Raw genomic sequence first — 20,545 nt, 5'->3', positions numbered from 1 at the left:
TTTGGTGTGTCAAAACGACTAGCAACAAGCCCTTTATATAGGCTTCAAAGTATCTCTTCTTTAATGACACAACCTTTTCATAAAGATACCTTTTGTCTAAAAAGCATCTCTACATTTTTGCCAAACACAACTTTTGGATAAAGGTATTGTTTCAATAGTCATCTTATGAAAGGATAATTATTCATTCCATAAATTATAACATTTGAGTTATAACATGAAACAATAACATTTCACACTAATCTTTTGAGCCATAGTGTCTTTTCAATATGTCTCATAACTTTTGAATATCATTTTCCAATAGACATAATCGATGTCATTTTTCAAGAGACATAATCATTCACATGAAAACCTACCTATTATCTAATAGACACATTATGTCACTTTACATGACATAACTTTTGAGCTAATGATAGTTTTTCATCATGTGACATAATCTTTCATTTTGAAAATATACCAACAATCTCCGACCATTTTTAAAATTTCTAAATACCAACAACTTTGGGAACCTTGTACATAAATGAAGTTATCTCGCATATTTGAACAATCACTTAATAAGTGTAGTTGGTTCTAGTCTGAATTGAGTAGTTGACTAAGCATTGAACCATTGATTCTTCATTGACTAGTCGGGCCACTAAACACACACAAGCTTCCTTGCTCACTTTGTATCTAGTTTTGCCAACACGTTTTATGGCCTTATGTTTTACATCCATCCATGAGTGCTGCCGAAGTCAAGTCTTTAGCTCCTAAAACTGGCCACACTTCCATTCTCATAGGTAACCCTCATCGGAAGTACCCCGTAATTATAGTACTTCAACATATACATGTTATGGGTCTATTAAGAACTTTCGTTCAACCTTGCTTTACATGTTACAGGAACCAAGCACTATACACCTTGGGATGGAAAATATAAATTAGTGCTTGCAATCACCATGTGGTAGAATGGTCAGTACCCAAGACTTGCAAGTCGACCGTAAGTGTCGAGGTGAGCTCCCACCATTGGAGATTTGTTGATAGGCTTGAGACTCATCCCTCTTGAGGTCTTTACTACCAAGTTCTTTTTAAGACCTTTGGCAAACGAATCCACTAAAATTTCACCAGACCTCACATAACTTATAGTGACTATACCATCACTAATTCTTTGTCTTGCAATGCTATGTCAAAGTTCATATATCGACTCTTTCCATTGTAAGCTTGATTATATGCCTTTGATACAGTTGCTTCATTGTCACAATGTATCAAGATTGGTGCCATTGGTTTAGGTCATAATGAAATTTCATAGAGTAAATCTCTCAACCATTTTGCTTCTTGGGTGGAAAATGCTAAAGCTATAAATTCAGCCCCCATGGTAGAGTTCGCTTGAAAAGATTATTTCTTAGAACCCTAAGCAACAGCAACTCCATCAATTATAAAAATCCAACCAGTTGTGGATTTATAATATGTTCTATTTGAGTTCCAACTAGCATCTATATACCCTTCTAAAACTGAATAACAAATGTCATAATTCTTTATACTCTTTAAGTACCTTAGAACTTTATGAACAACATACCAATGTTGTTTACTTGGATTACTTATAAATTGACCTAGTATCCCAACCGTAAAAGCAATATTCGGCCTTGTACAGACCATTGCATACATTAGGCATCCGATCACCTTTGCATATTCATTTTGTGCTATTGGATTGTCTTTGTTGGGTATTAGCCTTATATTAGAATCATAAGGCATAGTCATTGGCATACAATCTGACTTGCCATACTTCATTACAATCTTTTCGATGTAATGAGATTGAGACAATGTTAGGCCATTATTGTCTCTCATTATTCTTATACTAAGAATAACATCCGTCATAACCATATCTTTAATGTCAAAATTCTTTGACAAGAACCTTTTTGTGTCTTCCACTTGTTCCAAATCGGTTCCAAAGATTAATATGTCATTTACATATAAACAAATGATGACACCCCTACCATTATGAAACTTACTATAGACACATTTATCAGATTGATTGATCTTATAGCCATTAGCTAGCGCAACCTCATCAAACATTTGATGCCATTGTTTAGGTGCTTGTTTTAAACCATACAAAGACTTTACAAGCTTACATACTTTCCTTTCTTGACCAGGAAAGACAAACCCTTCAAGTTGTTCCATATACACATCTTCATCTAACTCACCATTTAGGAATGCTGTTTTAACATCCATTTGGTGAATTACCATCTTATATATAGATGCAAGTGCTATAAGCACTATAATTGTAACTATTCTTGTTATCGGTGCATATGTGTCAAAATAATCAACACATTCCTTTTGTTTAAAGTCTTTTGCCACTAACCTTGCTTTAAACTTTTCTACGGTTCCATTAGCTTTCATTTTCTTTTTGAAAATCCACTTATAGCCTATTGGCTTGGAACCTGGTGGAAGGTTTACCAATTTTCATGTTTTGCTTCCCATTATTGAGTCCATTTCATCTTGTATTGCTTCTGTCTAAAATAAAGCATCTCGAGACTTCATTACCTCCTCATAAGTTTGAGGATCACTTTCACCTTCTACATTAAAACAATAAGGTAAGTATTCACATGTTTCCTCTCTTGTACCTTTTACTAAGTACATGAGAAAATCAGATCCATATGTCTTTTCTTTTTTAATTCTTTTACTCCTCCGAAGCTCAATAGTTTTCTCGTCATTTTTCGAAAGTTTATCACTTTTTGTTACTAGTTACTTGGGTATTGAAATTGAATTGAACCTTGTTTCATCAAAGATAACCTTGATTTTATTACTGTATTAATGGAATATGAATCATTGGGCTCTATCACCCTGAAATGATATGCTTTACTATGTTCAGCATATCCCATAAATATACATTCAATTCCTTTTTCACCAAATTTTCTTTTCTTTGGCCCTAAAACTTTTATTATGGCTCGATATCCCCAAACTCTTAAATAATTAAAACTTGGCTTTCTTCTTTTTCATAGTTTATAAAAAGTAGTTTTGCTCCTTTTGCTTGGGATTCTATTTAGTATATGACAAGTCATTAATAAGGCTTCACCCCAAAAACTTTGTCCTAAACTTGAATTAAAAAGCAAAACATTGATCATTTCCATAAGAACTCGATTCTTACATTCCGCTACATCATTTTGTTCTAATGTGTATGGAGCAGTAGTCTCATGAATAATACCAATTGACTCAAAATACTTGGGTCATAATATTCACCTCCTCTATTACTTCGTAAACATTTAATAAGCAATTCACAACATAATTCAACTTCTCTTTTATAAATTCTAAATTTCTCCATTTCTTCATCTTTAGTATGCAATAAGTAAACATAACAATATTTAGAGAAATCATCAATAAATGTTACGAAGTATTTCTTTCCACTAATAGATGGAGTACTATACATGTCACAAACATCAGAATGTATTAATGCAAGTAATTTAGAGCTTCTTCTACCTTAGGAAATGAACTTCTTGTGATTTTAGTGACCATGCATGTCTTGTACATATCATTATTTTCATCAATATTGGGTGTTAATTCTAATTTAGCTATATCATGCATTCTTTTATAATGAACATGACCTAATCTATTATGCCATAGATTAGTCAGAATTACTTTACTATCATGAACATTAAATGAGGCATCAATATAAGTAGAACTAGCAATTTTCTTATTAGTATTGAGCTTGAACATGTTTTCACAATAATATCCAATTCCCACATATTGTCCACCTTTTGTAAAGATGAACTTATTTGCTTCAAATATTAATTTGAAGCCATACTTATTCAACAAGCCACCTTACACAAGATTCTTTCTAACTTCCGGAACATAGTAGACATTGTTTAGTACAAGTATCTTTCCAAAAGTAAACATAAGTTCCACGGTGTCTTTTCCTTTCACTTGTGTAGTGGAGGAATTTCTCATGTATAGCACGTTTCCATCATTAACTTCTTCCAAAGTCTTGAAGAAACTTTTGTCTTTGCATACATGATTAGTTGCACCAGTGTCAATCCACCATGCTTCATTATCTTGGAGAAGATTGACCTTAGAAATCATAGCCACAAACTTGTGGTTGTTCACACCTTGTGTCTTGTTTCTTAAAAGTCTACATTCCGCCTTAAAGTGACCAAGTTTGTTACAATGAAAACATGGCCCCCTTTTGTTCCTTTTGAACTTATGACTTTTGTCATTTATACCCACGAAATGCTTTCTTTTGTTGCGTGAGATCAGCTTGTTTGATGGTTTATGTTCCATCACATGGACTTTTGAAGTCTCAAGATTCTTTTCATTAAAATCTTCTTCTTTTCCATCTTGCTTGACTTCTTCTTGCTTTCGACAATCTTCTTCTATTCGAAGATGATTACCAAGGTCATCAGGAGACATATCTTCCTTTTTATGTTTTAGAGTTTTCTTAGTGTCTCTCCATGAAAGGGGAAGCTTATCAATTATTGAAGATACCACAATAGTTTCATCCATTTTAAGACCATATTGCTTAAAGTTATTTGGAATGCGTTCAAGCTCATGCAATTGCTCTATAATAAAACGATTATCAACCATTTTGTAATTATTAAAACAACTAACCAGGAATTTTTTTGATGCTTGCATCCTAAGCCATGTATCTTGCTTCCAACTTGTCCCAAAGTTGTTTTGCACTAGCTTTATTCTAGTACGCATCGAACAATGCATCCGACATTCCATTAAGAATGTGTCCCGTGCATATGTAGTCATCATTATCCCATTTTTGCCTCTAACGATTTCTTTCCACGAATTCTTCATCACCTTCTTCACTTGGCTATGGTGTATCCAAAACATATGCGACTTTAAGAGTTGTGAGGAGGAAGCGCACTTTTCTGCCATCGAATAAAGTTTCCTCCTTCAAAGCGATATAACTTGACAAAGTTGGTTGCCATCTTTTTGAGTGAAACCATCTTAAATACCACGAAAATAAGTCTTAAAACTATTGGTTCTAAAGGGGGTTTATATGATATTCAAGAATAGGCAAAATTGACTTCAATGTGAGCCTTTAAATAGGCATTATCTTTAAAACTTATTTCACCCTCACCACTTGGTATGCAAAGAGGAATAATGCGAATAGTCTTAGGGGTACAATGAAGCCAACATCCAACTTCGTCTTGCACTTAACGAGAGTAGACCGCTAGATACATCCGACGGTTTACAAAGTTGTTTGGCCTTAGAGTTTACTTTCTGCAGTAAGTAGATTATAAGAAATTTGGAAGCTTTTGTAGTTAGTGAGAATTTAAGTGTTTATGTTTATAAAACACAACACTTTTCTTGCTCTTCACTTTTCTGTTCTTGTTTGTCTCTGAATTTTGGTGTGTCAAAATGACTGGCAACAAGCCCTTTATATAGACTTCCAAGTGTCTCTTCTTCAAGGACACAACCTTTTAATAAAGATACTTTTTGTCTAAAAAGCATCTCTACATTTTTGTCAAACACAATTTTTGGATAAAGGTATTATTTCAATAGTTATCTTATGAAAAGATAACTATTCATTTTATAAATTATAACTTTTGAGTTATAATTTGAAACAATAACTTTTCACATTAATCTTTTAAGCCATGGTGTCTTTTTAATATGTTTCATAATTTTTGGATGTTATTTTTCAAGAGACATAATCATTCACATGAAAACCTGCCTATTATCTAATAGATACATTATGTCACTTTACGTGACATAACTTTTGAGCTAATGATAGTTTTTCATCATGTGACATAACTTTTAATTTTAAAAATATACCAACATGCACTGCACTGCAATGATGATCATTTTCCCTTTGAGACAGATTCACAGAGAGGATTACAACGACTAAGCCAAAAGGAAGTTGGATTTTAGAATAAGACCACACAACATGTGGAGATCTTATCTGAATCTAATAAAACAGAACTAATAATAAAGCTAAATGTTGAAGCGAATCATACCCACCTCTTGAAATCTAGATTGATTTATTATATCTGGTCAGAATCTTATGCAACTAGCATACATCTGATCGAAAATTATTGCTTTCCAGCTCGTTCTGATAAATGAAGCAGGCCAAAGACTAATGTTTGATCCTCGTAATCCTTTGTAGATTGTAAATGAAATTCTTCATCTTTACTAAACAAGGAAAATTCAAAGATTTCTTATCTAGGATTTATCAAACAAAAAAACCAAACTAATAGGATATTGTTATTTCTCAATCACAATGTGTTTTGAATGGAGAAGGGCAACTCTTTATTGTAATAAGCCACTCAAAAATTTGTTACAAGAACAATCATTCAGGACTCTGTTTCTATAAAGCAAAACAAAAGCTAGATTTCCTTAAATTTCCAGGCATATATAGAAAGCATGTAGAGCTGGCATTGTGTTTAGTATTAACTGTGCTTGTAATCATTTTCTTGGAAAGGTTTAACTGTTGAATTTTGAGTATGAGCATTGGGAATTTACACGTGTAGAGAGATGTAAAATCATTATTTAAGAAATCAAATGGCATGAATTTTTCTTTCTGATACATACAAGTGTACATTGTTCTGAAAGTCTGGGTTTAAGAAGAGTTTGGTTTTCTCATAATAAGGAAGAACAACTTTTTGATAGAAAAAATGTTAAAAGGTAAAAGTTGTCAAGTTGTTTTACTTAAATCATGAAAACTGAAAGCTGTGACGATGACGCATAACAATATGCAGTTCGTTCTTATAAATGTTGCAATGATCATCAATCTAAAATTAAGCTTAAAATAAGAAAAAGAGATCTTTTCTTTACACAACAGCAATCATAATCCAGCGAAAGGACACTGCTGCCCCCATCTTATTCCTGGGAAGTGTACACCCAGATGATTAGCATCAATCAAAATCCCAGCAATTTTCCCATATCGACCACATCTACATCCTCAACTAACACGAACAATCTTTTGTTTAGCCCTTCTCATCATAATCCACTCCTCAAAATCCTTTGCTGCATAAGGAATCCTCAAAATGCCTTGATTACAAAACCCATATTCTTCAGCTGATTTACATAGCAACTCCAGGAAATCTGCATCACGTAAGGTGGTCGTGTGCACGATGAACCGCCTTGTATCGTCGTTGACCCCTACACATACCGGAACATAGCCTTTCGGGGTCGACGGAGGAACCCCAAACCGCATACTCCTTCGACCTCCGATCAATCTGTTCAGCTTACTAGCTCTTGCTCCCATTATCGAAAACCTCAAAAAAAAAAAAAATTATTGATCAATCTTCGGTAATCTTTTCGGTCCACCAAGATATATAGTATAAGATGCCGTACTTTCTTGTCCTCTTAACCCTTTGCCATCTTCCATTAGCGTTAAATTGAGATTTTTTTTGTCATCTTAGGGAAAGCGATTTCATAAATTTATTGAGCTAAATTGTCTTAGGTACGGGCAACATACCGTGACCACAAGGCTGATTTGTACCTAGTCAAATTAAATTAATCAACCACCCCATTAATCTAGAATAGAGTAATTGTAATTATTGTGAACTTAGTACAATAATTTGTCGATAATCTTGGGATTAAGTTGTTGTTCTGATGAAAGGTTTCCATCCTACCTTTGACGATGTGCATCTATAACTCCCAAAGGGTCCTAAAATATTAGCCGAAATTTTGTCTATAAGGTAAAAAACGTTGGGTTGCTATTTAATATTTAATTCGTTGTTCTTGTCTATAAACTATTAATCCTCATTTTAAGTATATTCTAAATTTGTGTGAGGAGCCTACGGTACAAGTGTTGTACTTAATTGCACATTATCGTACCACCCGTGAACGTAATTTATACCAAATGTTAATTAATGTATTGTTTAACTTTGATTTGTTGTCTCCCTAATGACAACTTAATTCCAAGTGTTCCCTAAACGGCGCATTTTGATTAAATAAGAAGCAACAATGTAGAAAGTTTCATGAACCATGATGCGTAAATCACGTCCGTATGGGGCAATGACCGGCCATCAATATTTACTTATTTAGTGTGTGAATTGTGGCCATTAAAATTATTACTTTAATACTTTATTATTTAATTTACTATATCTTGGTGACTAAGTTAAAAACGTATATTTAAGATTTATATTTTAAATTTTTTATAAAAAAAATCGAAAAAATTAATAAATTGATTTTTATGATAAGTAATGGTTTTATTCATCTTATTTCTTAAAAAAACCAAAAGAAAAATCCTTTTTGCAACTAAACCTAGAGAAAAATCTTATTTGTAGTTGGGCCTTGAACTCCTACCCACCCACACCCATTAAACGACCAAACCATGAATGAAAGCCCAAATACGACTGGCCGATGAAATCCGTCCCAAATGCCAAAAAAAAATAAATGGGAAAGTAAGAAGATGCTTCCTTTCTTCCTGCTCGTTGTTGACGGTGAACGGAGACAAACAGTAGCTGCAACAGCTTTAGCCACTGTTATTTTTTCTTACTTTAATTCAAAATTTATTTCTGCATTATTACCAAATTATTCAAATTTCAAGTTATTTGGAGTTGTTGATAGTTTGAATTTCGTTTGAGAATTTGGGAAGAAATGTCAAGGTTTCGCGGGTTGTGGCAAGCTTCTCTGAATGCAACCAAGAAAGGTAAAAGCTTTTTGATTAATAATTTGAATAATCTGTTTATTATTCATGCTCTTTTTCTTTTCCTCGCTAATTTGACTTGAAATTTTGTTAAAATAAAATGAGTGTAGCTCTGACATGGAATGTTGAAGATTGGATTCCTCCGACTGAAAAATACATATTCAATTTCAGTTCAAAAGAGGAGCTCAAGAAATGGCACCTTTATTCTGATTCTGAGTTTGGAGGTATGTCTGCATTCACTCAACTTTCAGTTTCTTAACATGGGTCTTTTTTCTAAATGAAACTTTTGCAATATTTTGTCTAATCATTTTTTTTTTCAGGGTTGTCGTCGGCTTCATTGGAGATCAAAGATGAAGGAAATACATCGAACGGTAATAGTCAATATAAGTTTCGGTGTGATTTTCTTTTCTACGACCAGCAAACTTCGTTTACACTATGTATATGTGGGTGTCAATTAGGGTTCATTGAGAAGGCTCTAAGGAGTTGAGTTTATGCCGGTAATTGAATTTGGCATCCATGATTTATGATGCGCTTTTCACCATGACAATTTCATGTTTTGATGTTGTCCATCATCTATGTTATTTCTGATCATGGATAACCTCCCTGTTAGGAGTGTTTTCCGGGAACCTTTCCCTGGATGTAAATGAAGGTTCAAAATGGAACATAACTAGGAGCGGCTTCTGTGGAATGCGGTCCAAGAAGGTGAACAATTATTCCAGTGTTTTTAGCTGCTATAAATTAATTGTCTGAAGTAATTGTCAAATGTCTTGATTGTAATAGTTAAGTTTGTTTTAATGCATCAATATGGATGATGTCAACTTTTTGTGTTTTTTGCTCATGGCTTTTCCATTGAGACTTTAGTATAGACTCTGGTTTGGCAACTTCATGGATAGATGGTTTTTTCCAGGAAAGAAAAGTTATGCTCTTAAGGAACTTCCTAAGTCACTGAAAGTATATGGATGAATCTTGTTAGGCGGTTTAGCTTTATGAATGATCTGTAAAAGCTTGTTTTTAAAAGTACACTTTCAAATTCACATTTTGAATGGATAATGATCCTGCAGGAATCTATTTGTAGGCTTTTGTATGATGACAAGGCTTCTTATGTTTGTTTGTCAAACTCATTCTTAATTTGTTAAAAAATTCATCTTTCTCTTATGTTCTATATCATTCTGGATTAGTTTCTTTATTTCTTACTTTTTTCATCTTTAGTGCTTTTGTTTCTTATTTTCTTCTGGCTACTCCATCGAATGTCACAAAAATATTAATGCTGACCAACCCCTTTGCTAGCTCAGCAATTAGAATGTCTTTTTTGGAACCTTATGGCTCTGTTTTCCCTTCATTTAGACATTTCGCGGAGTTCAAATGTGCACGTATATGCATAATATCTGAGATTTTAGTTCTATTGGTTTCAAACGAGTGAATATTATTCCAATTTTAGGCTGCTTTGTAGGATTTAACATGTAGAGAGGTAGCTTCTCTTGTTAGATAAAGCAGAATATTTTAACTATATTGTATAAGCATCATAACCTTGGTTCTTTTGTAGTAATATTTTTACATTTAGTGACCCTTGTTTCTTATTTCTGCAGTTTGACGGCTTCATCGATTTGGATGCATATGATACAATAGCACTAAAGCTCAAAGGAGATGGGAGAAGTTACATATCTACTGTGAGTTGTTTTTCCTCATGTTGAAGTTAACAGATATCAGGCTTTTACTTATGTAGTTTCTATCTTTCTGACTCGTTTAAATTATATATAACTGACAAGTGTTGTATTGAATCGTATAAACTTATATGCAGATTTATACAGAGAATTGGGTGAATTCACCTGGACAGCTAGAAGATAATTCATGGCAATCTTTTGTTTTTGTACCCAAAGACAACTGGTATATTGCAAAGGTAAAACTGTCATACTCCTCAAGCTCATATTCTTAGAGATTGATATTACTGGTTTCTACTCATAGGGTGCCATAAATCCTGCATATTAGTGCATTTCAAAAGATTGTTGAACTCTTGAACATGGAATTTAAGTTGATAATGGCCTTTAGATATGAAATTCAGAATTCCTTATGGAGGATTTGGTCCATGCTATAGGCCATCTTTCTTTATAACTGTTCAGTGATAAATTATGATTAACTTCCATGATACTAGGCAAATTCTCCCTGTAAGCATGTCATGCCATCAGTTTGCGCCATGCCTTTTTGCTCTAACACACTTTCTATGGAGAATCTAAAATTATACTATCTTATAAACCTTCTTTCCAAGTAAAAGAGAATTTATGAAGGATTTGTTTAATTTAACCAACCTGAGTCACTTTCATATGTGCTTATTGTGTTATATCTCAGCTTTGCTAACAAAAGAAATAAATAGATAATGCATGGCGAAACAAAAGGAGAATACTATGGATTTTAAGTTGATGTCTTGTGTGCTTTGGTGAACATAATTCAAGTGTGATGAATGAAGTGAAGCTCTTTTCTTCACTTGTCAGTGGGATGCTGTTAGATATACGACTGGAAAAGAAATCTAAACTATGCCCTGAAATTACTGCTTACTGTTATATCCTAACTGATAAGGAAACAAAAGACTATTTACAACTTTTCTGTTATTCCGCTGACATCCACTTGCAATATGTAAGAGCTTGCAAATGGCACATTTTAGGTTTCTAACTATGAGTTTGGAGAGGTCCCAGTTGGCTCGGTTGCATCCCTTGTGGAATATGATTTTAGGTGGGGACTAAGGATTGATTTACATCAGCAAAACTGAAGCAAATGTTGCTCTCTTCGATTTTAAGATTACAGAAATTTTTGGATTTTGGTTGATATAGTTTGTGTTATGTTGCAGATTCCTCTTGCTCATTATTTGCCAACGTGGAGAGGAAATGTTATAGATGCAAAGTTGGAGATGAATCCATCCCGTATCCTTGGGATGTCTCTATCAGTTAATGCTGAAGGTGGTGTTCCAGGTGCTAAGTCTGGGCCAGGTGATTTCAGAGTGGAAATTGATTGGATTAAAGCCCTGCGGACAGAATGACTGATGCTCTAGCAAACTGGATAATCGAGGTCTTCAATTTGGTATTGTAACAGTTTGTTTTATAATGTGCTGTTAAAAATGTTTTTTGGTATATATAAGCGTATCATTCCCGACCATTGCAGTTATTTTTCTAGCTTTTTCCTTCACTAAGGTATTTCCCACCTGCGTTGTTAAACATCGAATGAATGCCTCCAGAGATTATAAATTTCTTTCTTTAGTCATCTTACTATCTTTAAACGCTGCTTTTCTTTCCTTTTAAATCCCATGCTGGGAAATTAGTGGTTTGTACAAGTTGGCCATGGATCGATTTATTGTTTTCTTACGGAATGGCATGGCCTGTCATTAGAGCTGGGCTTAACCACCGCGCCCCAATTGAGACTTAGACCTCTACCGTTCCGCCTAAATTATGTTGATGTGAAAAGTATCATAAAAACAGACCCTGCTGCTTGACATTTAACATTTAACAGGGCCAGGTCCTAAAATCATGTGTCTATTATTGACCAACCCTAGCTTAACTTTACTAACTACCCAATTTCATGGTGAAATGGATAAAGCGAAAAGAAAAAAAGTGATTGGAGTCTCAATGTGGTGGTGGGCTGGAAAAGGACCTATCCTTTTTGTTCAGTTAATCTATCAGAAATCTTTCTTTATCCAGCTAGTCCTTTTTGTTTACAGTTAAAAAGGTTCAATTACGTACAGGCTGCAGCAATTGGACCTTGTTTCTGCATTCTTCCCTTCTTTCCCATTCGTCGAAAAGAGCCTTTGTTGCAATGTTTATACGTAATTTATGGAAACGGCCAACAGGCAACAGGATTTGGCTTTTCTCTATCTGCTATGTGCTGCCACTTTGTTTACAACTAGTATTTGACAGTTAGTTCATCACTTTCGATTGCAACTTGCAAATGGGTGGGCTCTTGTCGCAATCCTTTCGTCTTTATCCCGTCTTTCCTTTTCCAGCGATTTGAAGTTAACAAAACTTGCTGCTAAAAGTTTTGTGTTGTTGTAGGACCCTTTTACCGAGCTGGATTCCAGACTTTCAGGCACCCACACACCCGTCCGTACAAATAAATATCTTCTTTCGAGTACTGCTCTTGGTAATCATCTCATTCCTCCTTTAGTAATCCCAATCGAGAGAAGCAATTGGGTGAAGAAACAGTGAACTTAGCCATGCAATCCATAGAAACTGTTGTAACCTAGAACAATTACTGTAGCATAGCATTGAAGACATTGTAATTTGTTAACATGGTCCCTCTGAGAATGGAATTGATAAATAAATGCGGGTGCGGGTAGTTAACTGAGATCATCCGATACAAAAACTCCCCGACTCCAACAAGGTGCAGCCTTTGGCTGGCTGCCCTTCATTGAAGATTGTGTAATGCGTGAAAAAATGATGGAGCCTGAGCCTCGCAACTAACAACTAGAAAGCCCTCCAGGCTCCAGCGTTGAATAATGAATATTCCTATTTCCTACAAACAAGCCTGCCACTGCCCCTCGCCCAATTGCTTTGCTTTCCTAGCTGCCTTTCCAATCCATTCCAGATTCCAGGCTTTCAGCTCCTGTCTGTCGATGCCATTTTCCCCCTTGACAACTTCAAAGTTATAAAAAAAAAAACCAAAGGAAAATGAAATTCCGACGTATGTGAGTATGCCTTAAAAGGCATTGTGGGTCACATTAAAAAGCCCCCTCTAATCCGTATGCTTTTAGAATTTCAGAAAATGATGGGAATGACGTGGAAAATTATCTTCCAAATGTAACACAAGCAAATGGAATGCAAGCTTTAATCTCTCTGACTTTTTTGGAACAGGCTGCAAACGTTGACTGCATCTGCTGCTACATTTATCACTGTTTCCAGAATGCACTTCATCCCCAAATGCTATGTTGCATGTTGCCTACTTGCCTTGTTATATTTGCCGGCTTTGCTTTCTATTTAGGGGGCACCTCCCTTGTCTCTTTTTTGTCTTGTCTGATTATTTTTAACTCTTGAGTTTTTGTCTAATCGGTAAATTTAAACAAAATGACTTGCCTCATCAATGCTTTGGAGGAGCCTTTCTTTTTGAAATATAATGCTTTGGAGCATTAGAGAGGTAAAAGAAAAAAAGTGTGCTGCTATGAGTTGATTCTGCCAGGCTAAACAAGCTAATTGGATAATGTGAGAGGAGGGAGTGGCCACTGAAGCATGGTAACAAATTGAAAGAAAGTGATCCAAATTCAATGATTTGAGACACTGTCCTATCCATGATTGACCCATTATACAAAATAATAGAAGTACATGCACCTCTTCCAATCTTTAGGGTCACAAATTTTGCATATGAATCTCATTTTGGTTACCAAAAATCTTCTCATATCAACTACTGCATATGGTTACTAAAGATTTTTATTGTTCTTTTAAGAGGAGTACTACAAGGTAGGAATCTCACCCACAAATCTCTTGCGATACTAGAGGACAAAACAAAATCTGTGCTTCTGAAATCTTCTCCGTCTCGGCATACAAAATCCTTCCCGCAAATTGCAAGGGAGAGAATCATAAGGTCAGGTTGGTATCTAAAATGTTACACAAAGGCACGTGATGTCGAGCACCTTCCAACCCAAAATCACGTGGGCATTTCGAAGACCTTCTTCTTCTTTCTTTCCTTTGGAGTTTGGACCACACTCTTCCTGGGCGTTGCTGCTTGTCAGATCAACAACTTTCTTTCTTTCTTTCTCTCTCTCTCTCTCTCAATGCCAAATTTTATCCAGTTGTTGAATGGTAAGGATCTTGATTGCCCCCACTCCATCAAATGCCATTGATTCCATACCTTCATTGATCAATGTCCAAACTTTCATGCATTAATCTCCAACAACTTTCTTTGGGTTTGGCCAACTATTCCTCGTGTGATTTCTGATTTCAGCTTTAATTTGTTTATCTACTCAAAGCTTTTGGTATATCAGTTACTAAGCTGTAAAGATCAAATGCCTTATTTAACACTTGTCAGCGTTTGGTTATTTGTATTTGGATATTCCTGTTAAATGTATGTCATGTTCAAAGAATTGAATTCCAGTGTATCAGAATCTTGAGCCCAAAAGATTGCTTCAAATTACATATATATATATATATAGATACGGGGCAACTTGCAGAACCAACAGTGGTGGCTTTTACAAGATTTTAAAAGTCAAAGTGAACACTTTCTATTTACACAGTAAGGTCAACTGAATCAAAAATAAACTTTGATTTGCCAATCCTTGACTTTAAAAATTTGCAACCTTGACTTGACATAATCAGTTCCTCAGACAATGACACCGAATGAAGAGCAAGTTGGGTCTGAAGGTACTGTATACAGTGAATTTATTTATTAAAACTAAATAGTGTAGCAAGGAGGACAAAGACAAAGACAGGTCAAAACCAATACCAACAGTCATATTTTTCTGATATACAAAAGAAGAAGGCGCGTAAAAGAATGAAGCCCCTAATTATAAATCAAGTTGTGAGACAAAATTAGTCTAAATATTCAATTTTGAGATTAAAATTTTTAAGTTGTTATTAATTTAGAGTCAAACATTTCAATTATACTAATTAAGAGTTAAACATTTTCAATTTTTTATAGTTAAGGATTAAGATGAGAGGTGTTTGACGCATATAGGACATACGTATGACGTCGACGTCAACTTGAAAATATAAGATACAGAATGGTAGTTTTGTTAGAAAATATTTTTTGTCAAGTCAAAATAATTTAAATTATGATGTGACGTATAGTAATTTTTTCATTATGACATGTAATAATTAATTTTTTTTACATAACATGTAATAACAAAAATTTTATCATGACATGTAACAATTACAGTTTTTAATATGACGTGTAATAACTAAATTTTTAACATAATATACAACAATTACAGTTTTCAATATGACGTATAACAACTAAATCTTCAATATAACGTATAATAATTATATTTTTTAACATAGTATGTAATAACTAAATTTTTAACATGACGTATAATAATTATATTTTCAACTTAATTTTTAATTAAAAAAGTATCAAAATATTTAACCTCAACTCGAATATTTAGCGGTAAAATTAAGGATAAGTTAACCACTTGCCTATTGAATTTGACAAAACCTGATGAAGCCCACTATCTAACATCAGCATGGGCCCTTCAACTAGGCTAAAGTTGGCCCAACTTTCATCGTAGTTATCACACAATCATGACTTGAATCTAAAATTTTGATCTAAATTTATTTTACCCTTTTTAATTCAATTGAAATGGAATCCTCCAACTATTAGTCAATTTCATATTTTTGTATTCCAAACTCTAAAACTTGACCTAGCAAAGAACCACCCAATGCTGGGTGGCCTAGTTAGTTCAGCATGTGCTCAATGCCTTCTTTACTCAATGCTTGGCACTAACGAGCTTCATATCACTTTCAACTGTTGATAAGGATTAAAAAAAAAAAAGAGAAAACCAAAATTCCAGTCAACAATTGACCCAGGAGGCTATCCACAAGTTGTAAGCTTGGCTTTTAAACAGCAACATTAAAGTGGGACCCAACTTTTCTTTTTTCTTTCTGCTGTTACATTAGTCTATCAAAAGTCTTTAATAATATAATATTTACATTAATTAACTAATATGGCCAAAGTTGCCTTCAGAAAGGACCCTTCCCTCTTTCACAGTAAACACAGAACCTTCTGGATACACAAATCTGCAAAAATATCTACCACTTTCATCCAATCCCCACCGTACATTAACCTTATCTATCACCCCAACACAGAAAATACATTTATATTTATTCCTTGTATTACCATTTCTTTACTTATTTGATTATAATCTGGGCACTATTATTTCTTTTGAAGAAAAAAAATGAATAAGCAAATACCAACAACAAACAAACCATAAAAACTTATATAAATGACCGGTTTCTAGAGGGTTCTTGGTCCTTAGCGTTGTAGGGGGAGAAAGGGAGTCTCTTTCCTTTCCTTCCTCTCTCTCTCTCTCTCTTCCTCTGTGTCTTTTATTTTTCTCTCTCTTCTCTTCTTGAAAATTTTCACTTCACGGAAAGATGTGCTAAGGGTTCCGAGTTGCAGTTCCACAAAGATGTAGTCCTAAGTCATGTTTATAAAAATTTAGTCCTGTTTTGACGTTTATATCATAGGTGGGTTTGGCTTGGTTTCAAGTTCTTTTGGTTCCTGGTTTTTGGTTTTAAGTTTTGTTGCTGTTGTTGTTGGTTATAATTTGTCGACAAGACAAGGACTCTGTTTTGAGTTGTTGTTGATTTTGAGATTGGGTTTGTTGGTTTGGTTTCGAAGAATGGCAAATGGAGAAGAGAAAAACAATGATTTTTATGCAGTTTTGGGGTTGAATAAAGAATGCACTCCGACAGAGCTCAGGACTGCTTATAAGAAACTTGCCCTGGTTAGAGTTTTAGCCATCCTTCTTTGAACCATCTCTCTTTTGTCTTTTTCTTTATCCCAGATTTCAATCAACTTGGTCCTGTTAAAATTGAGATAAAAAACTAGACTTTGAAATATCAGGATATTTGATTTGAATTGTATCTGTTGTGGTCTTAATGTATGCTCATGCACTTTGAACCTGGATTTCATAATTCAATTAAAACTCTTGTTTCTGCTAAAAAAAAAAAAAAGTTACTCGTATCCAAGTTTATAAACGGATCCGGTAGATTTCCGGGGCATAATTGTGACATGGAAATAATGAGCTTTTCATAACAAACCTCGGGAACTAGATATTGGTTAATGAAGAAAGAGAAGATGGGGTTGGAAATTTTCCAGGGGAGAATTATGTAAACGCGTTGAACCATTTTGGTAGTAAAAGCAAGTGTTGTTTTGTTGTAACAGAGATGGCACCCTGATCGTTGCTCAGCTTCGGGAAATTCAAAGTTCGTGGAAGAAGCCAAGAAGAAATTTCAGGCCATTCAACAAGCCTATTCTGGTAATTGTCTCTTACTATTTAATATTATTATTTTAGTATTATTTCTCGATGCAAGTGCAATATTCATTTTTATAGCAATAACTTATAAAGTTGATTTCATTTTGAAGTATTTTGAGTGGGAATTATTGGATTCACGAGATGCTGTTTTTCACTCACTTTCTTACGCTTCTTGTTTCTCTGCCCTGACTTGTCTTACAGTTCTGTCTGACTCAAACAAGAGGTTTCTGTACGACGTAGGAGCTTATGACAGTGATGATGACGAAAATGTACCTTTCTTCTCTCTTCTTTACTACTTTTTTATCGTTCCTTTGTTTTTTTTCTCTCTTTTCTCTTGTACTTTCCTTGAATGAGATTAAGGAGAGTCAAAGCCATCTTGAAGACAAAAACATTCCTTTTCGAATGGTTATTTGCAGGGAATGGGAGATTTTTTGAACGAAATGGCAGGGATGATGAGCCAGACAAAATCTAATGTAAGCTTCTGTTTCTTCTTTCATTGATAGATGAAAAGGAGGAGATTCCATGGGTTTTTGGATCCAATTTCGTTCTTATTTTTATGTAACCTATACAAAATATTGAGTAAGTACAAAATAGGGTAAGGTGTTGCTTTTGGAAAATCCTATGTATTAGCTGTTTTTACCCTTTATATTTGTGGCATTACTTCTGTTTTAGTTGACAGAAGAGATTGCAAATGGGCCAGTTAGAGGTCAGGAGTCCAAAAGAAAATTATTTTTTGTATAGGCCCGATTTTTCTTTTGTTTTTCTTTTTTTCGCTTTGTAATTTATGGTTGATATGATCGTCTATCCGTTCGGAATCCCATGAAATCCTTTACAGTTGGGCCCATTATAGGGATTGGCCAATGATCTCCCTACGCTATGGGAAGGACACAATGAAAGAAAGACTTGGGGGGGCCCTGGGAAAGTGTATTTGTTTAATTATATTTGTATCTTCCGGGTATTCCTTTTGTTGTGGGTTCCAACAAATAATCATTTTGATTATATTCATTCCACTACATATTTAAGAGGATGATGCTATGTTATGCTATTTGGTGCCATTTAATGGTCTAACAGGTTTCAATTTTGAGAGTAGTAACCCTCTCTCCATGAGAGAATGGAATGTTCCAAGAAGAATTCTAGAGTCTAAAAGGTTGTGGCTTCATGGGGAAGTACATTTTGAAGTTTGATCAAGCTTTGGTTATTCCAAAATACATCCAATTGTAACACCAACGAATTGATCAGAAAAAATTTTTAACTAGTACTTGCTTTAAATAGTAGTTTTTACAATGTTTATGTAATTTTGAACTTACAGGAAAATGGAGGGGAAAGCTTCGAGGAACTACAGGAATTGTTTGAAGAAATGTTCCAAGCGGACATTGATTCATTTGAGTCTACTGGTCAGTCCACTCCTTCCTGCTCTGCTTCATCTTCGTTTGGGTCATATGGTGAAAGTTCCAGCTCCAACAAGCGGAATTCCTCTGAAATGAGTTCTGTGGAGACTAGGCTGGAGAGTTCTTCTAGCTTCGATGCACAATTTCACAGTTTTTGTCTCGGGGTAAGTGCAATACTTTCCTGCATATTATCCTACTATATTTTATTTAATCTGTGAATTCATAGTGTGTCATGGGCTCATGGCATTCTAAATGTTATAGTGGATTAGGTAAGTTGGATTTTAAAGACTTCGGTTTGAGGTTGGAAAGAATTTAGTTTACAAAATGTGGAGTTTCTTAATGCATGAGAAATAAGCTGAATGCAGCTGTTATCTGTTCTGTGCTCGACCAAAGGTTGTATTCTATTCATAAGCTGGATTTGTTGTCTGATCATATGATATATAGAAACTCATTGTATGGCTTTAGTTCTCCCCTTTGAAGGTAGATTGGTATTTAAAAGCTCTAACATCTAGTCCGGTCTTTTGGTTAATCTTTGTCAAACTTTTGGGTCAAGGCATGTGTCAGAAAAAACATTACAAACATTACCATTGAGGCAGCAAACAGTGAACTAGGTATATGAGGTATGAAGAGAGACCGAATGTGTTTGTGTTTTGTTGATTGTTTATTTCAATACTAAGATGTATTGTCTAAAGTATAAGATTGGAACAGGACTAAGTATTTGGACGAATACAAAATAAATTTTGGCTGAGGTATTAATTTGAAATACTCCGGTCCGGCCGCCATCCTTTCAAGTAAATGTAAAATTCAAATTAATGTATTGTTTCTGATTGATGTTATGAAGTCAGGTGGAACACAGGCAAGATATCAAGCAACACAGAGGAGCCAGAGGAGGAATGCGAGGAGCAGCCGGCGGTAGTAGACGGAGAAATGGCAGGAAACAAAAGGTTTCATCTGGCCATGATGTTACTTCCAACGACTGTGGCATTTCTGCTTCATGATACACCAGTTTACTAATTGATTAATGCCAATTCAACCTTGGCCAACTTAGCGTATTGACTTGACCAAACTAGGGAGCTGAAGGTGCATCCTGTGCCAGAGGGGGAGGTTTTGATTGTAATGGACAGTGCCAAAGCGACAACATCAGCACTAGCGGAAGCCATGCAATCGCGAGAAGATTAATTTGGCTCTTTTAATTGAGCATCGCGAAGAAACGGGGCTGCTATTAGAGTTTTGCCTCAGTTGTAATGGGTTACCATTCTAGCTGTGGTAACCATGTCAATGAATTTTCATCTGTGGCTTTATACTCTTTTTTATTTTTGCCATCTTGAGTACTCCGTAGTATACATTAATTGATGGGCTTCCATTAATCCTTGCCAGCACATTTGGACTGTAAATTCCCATAGATCGCTTGGTGTATTATCATGTTCCATACTCCAAAGTCAAATGAAATCATGATGCATGTATGCATTTACATCCACCAGGTCACAGATATCTAGCTTTAAGACTGTTGGTAAGATGGAAAAAGTAGGACTATATAACCTATTTTGCCTTTTCATCATTCTCAAATCTCAGGGTCGTTCTAAACTAGAAACACCATGCAAAGTCAAAAACTGGAAACAGGGCAGTCTTGGGTGCTGCATGTAGAAG

The 20,545-nt window shown here is 34.9% G+C and overlaps 3 protein-coding genes across 4 annotated transcripts; 2 read left to right on the top strand and 1 right to left on the bottom strand.

The window, feature by feature from the left end:
- Positions 1-6,644: 6,644 nt before the first annotated feature.
- Positions 6,645-7,279, bottom strand: LOC18596284 (auxin-responsive protein SAUR40-like). Its single transcript, XM_007024667.3, has one exon. The coding sequence runs from the start codon at positions 7,175-7,177 to the stop codon at positions 6,872-6,874; it is 306 nt and encodes a 101-aa protein (XP_007024729.1). The 5' UTR covers positions 7,178-7,279; the 3' UTR covers positions 6,645-6,871.
- A 995-nt stretch (positions 7,280-8,274) lies between these two features.
- Positions 8,275-11,815, top strand: LOC18596283 (putative complex I intermediate-associated protein 30). 2 transcript variants are annotated; one of them, XM_018122626.2, is made up of 8 exons: positions 8,275-8,569; positions 8,677-8,790; positions 8,887-8,937; positions 9,177-9,268; positions 10,153-10,233; positions 10,365-10,463; positions 11,223-11,290; positions 11,406-11,596. In XM_018122626.2, the coding sequence occupies exons 1-8, from the start codon at positions 8,518-8,520 to the stop codon at positions 11,449-11,451; spliced, it is 603 nt and encodes a 200-aa protein (XP_017978115.1). In that variant the 5' UTR covers positions 8,275-8,517; the 3' UTR covers positions 11,452-11,596. The 2 variants fall into 2 exon arrangements, with proteins under 2 accessions (XP_017978115.1, XP_017978114.1); XM_018122625.2 differs by lacking the exon at positions 11,223-11,290 and having other exon boundaries at positions 8,281-8,569; positions 11,406-11,815.
- Positions 11,816-16,455: 4,640 nt separating this feature from the next.
- Positions 16,456-20,277, top strand: LOC18596282 (uncharacterized). Its single transcript, XM_007024665.3, has 6 exons — positions 16,456-16,979; positions 17,420-17,513; positions 17,712-17,779; positions 17,927-17,983; positions 18,820-19,062; positions 19,744-20,277. Exons 1-6 carry the CDS (start codon positions 16,875-16,877, stop codon positions 19,894-19,896), a joined length of 720 nt encoding a protein of 239 aa, XP_007024727.1. The 5' UTR covers positions 16,456-16,874; the 3' UTR covers positions 19,897-20,277.
- Positions 20,278-20,545: the final 268 nt, after the last annotated feature.

This window comes from Theobroma cacao, chromosome 6 (assembly GCF_053813885.1).
Source record: "Theobroma cacao isolate CCN51 chromosome 6, ASM5381388v1, whole genome shotgun sequence".
Classification (NCBI taxonomy): domain Eukaryota; kingdom Viridiplantae; phylum Streptophyta; class Magnoliopsida; order Malvales; family Malvaceae; genus Theobroma; species Theobroma cacao.
This window is presented reverse-complemented; position numbering and strand designations above follow the sequence as displayed.

What these genes read in the sequence shown, in the direction of transcription:
- LOC18596284 (XM_007024667.3), bottom strand. Translation starts at nt 7,177, where the DNA reads ATGGGAGCAAGAGCTAGTAAGCTGAACAGATTGATCGGAGGTCGAAGG.
- LOC18596283 (XM_018122625.2), top strand. Translation starts at nt 8,518, where the DNA reads ATGTCAAGGTTTCGCGGGTTGTGGCAAGCTTCTCTGAATGCAACCAAG. An exon ending in TTCTGATTCTGAGTTTGGAG is followed by an intron (nt 8,791 to 8,886) that starts GTATGTCTGCAT and finishes TTTTTTTTTCAG; the next exon opens with GGTTGTCGTCGGCTTCATTG. An exon ending in GTGGAATGCGGTCCAAGAAG is followed by an intron (nt 9,269 to 10,152) that starts GTGAACAATTAT and finishes TTATTTCTGCAG; the next exon opens with TTTGACGGCTTCATCGATTT.
- LOC18596282 (XM_007024665.3), top strand. Translation starts at nt 16,875, where the DNA reads ATGGCAAATGGAGAAGAGAAAAACAATGATTTTTATGCAGTTTTGGGG. An exon ending in ACAGTGATGATGACGAAAAT is followed by an intron (nt 17,780 to 17,926) that starts GTACCTTTCTTC and finishes GGTTATTTGCAG; the next exon opens with GGAATGGGAGATTTTTTGAA. An exon ending in TTCACAGTTTTTGTCTCGGG is followed by an intron (nt 19,063 to 19,743) that starts GTAAGTGCAATA and finishes TTATGAAGTCAG; the next exon opens with GTGGAACACAGGCAAGATAT.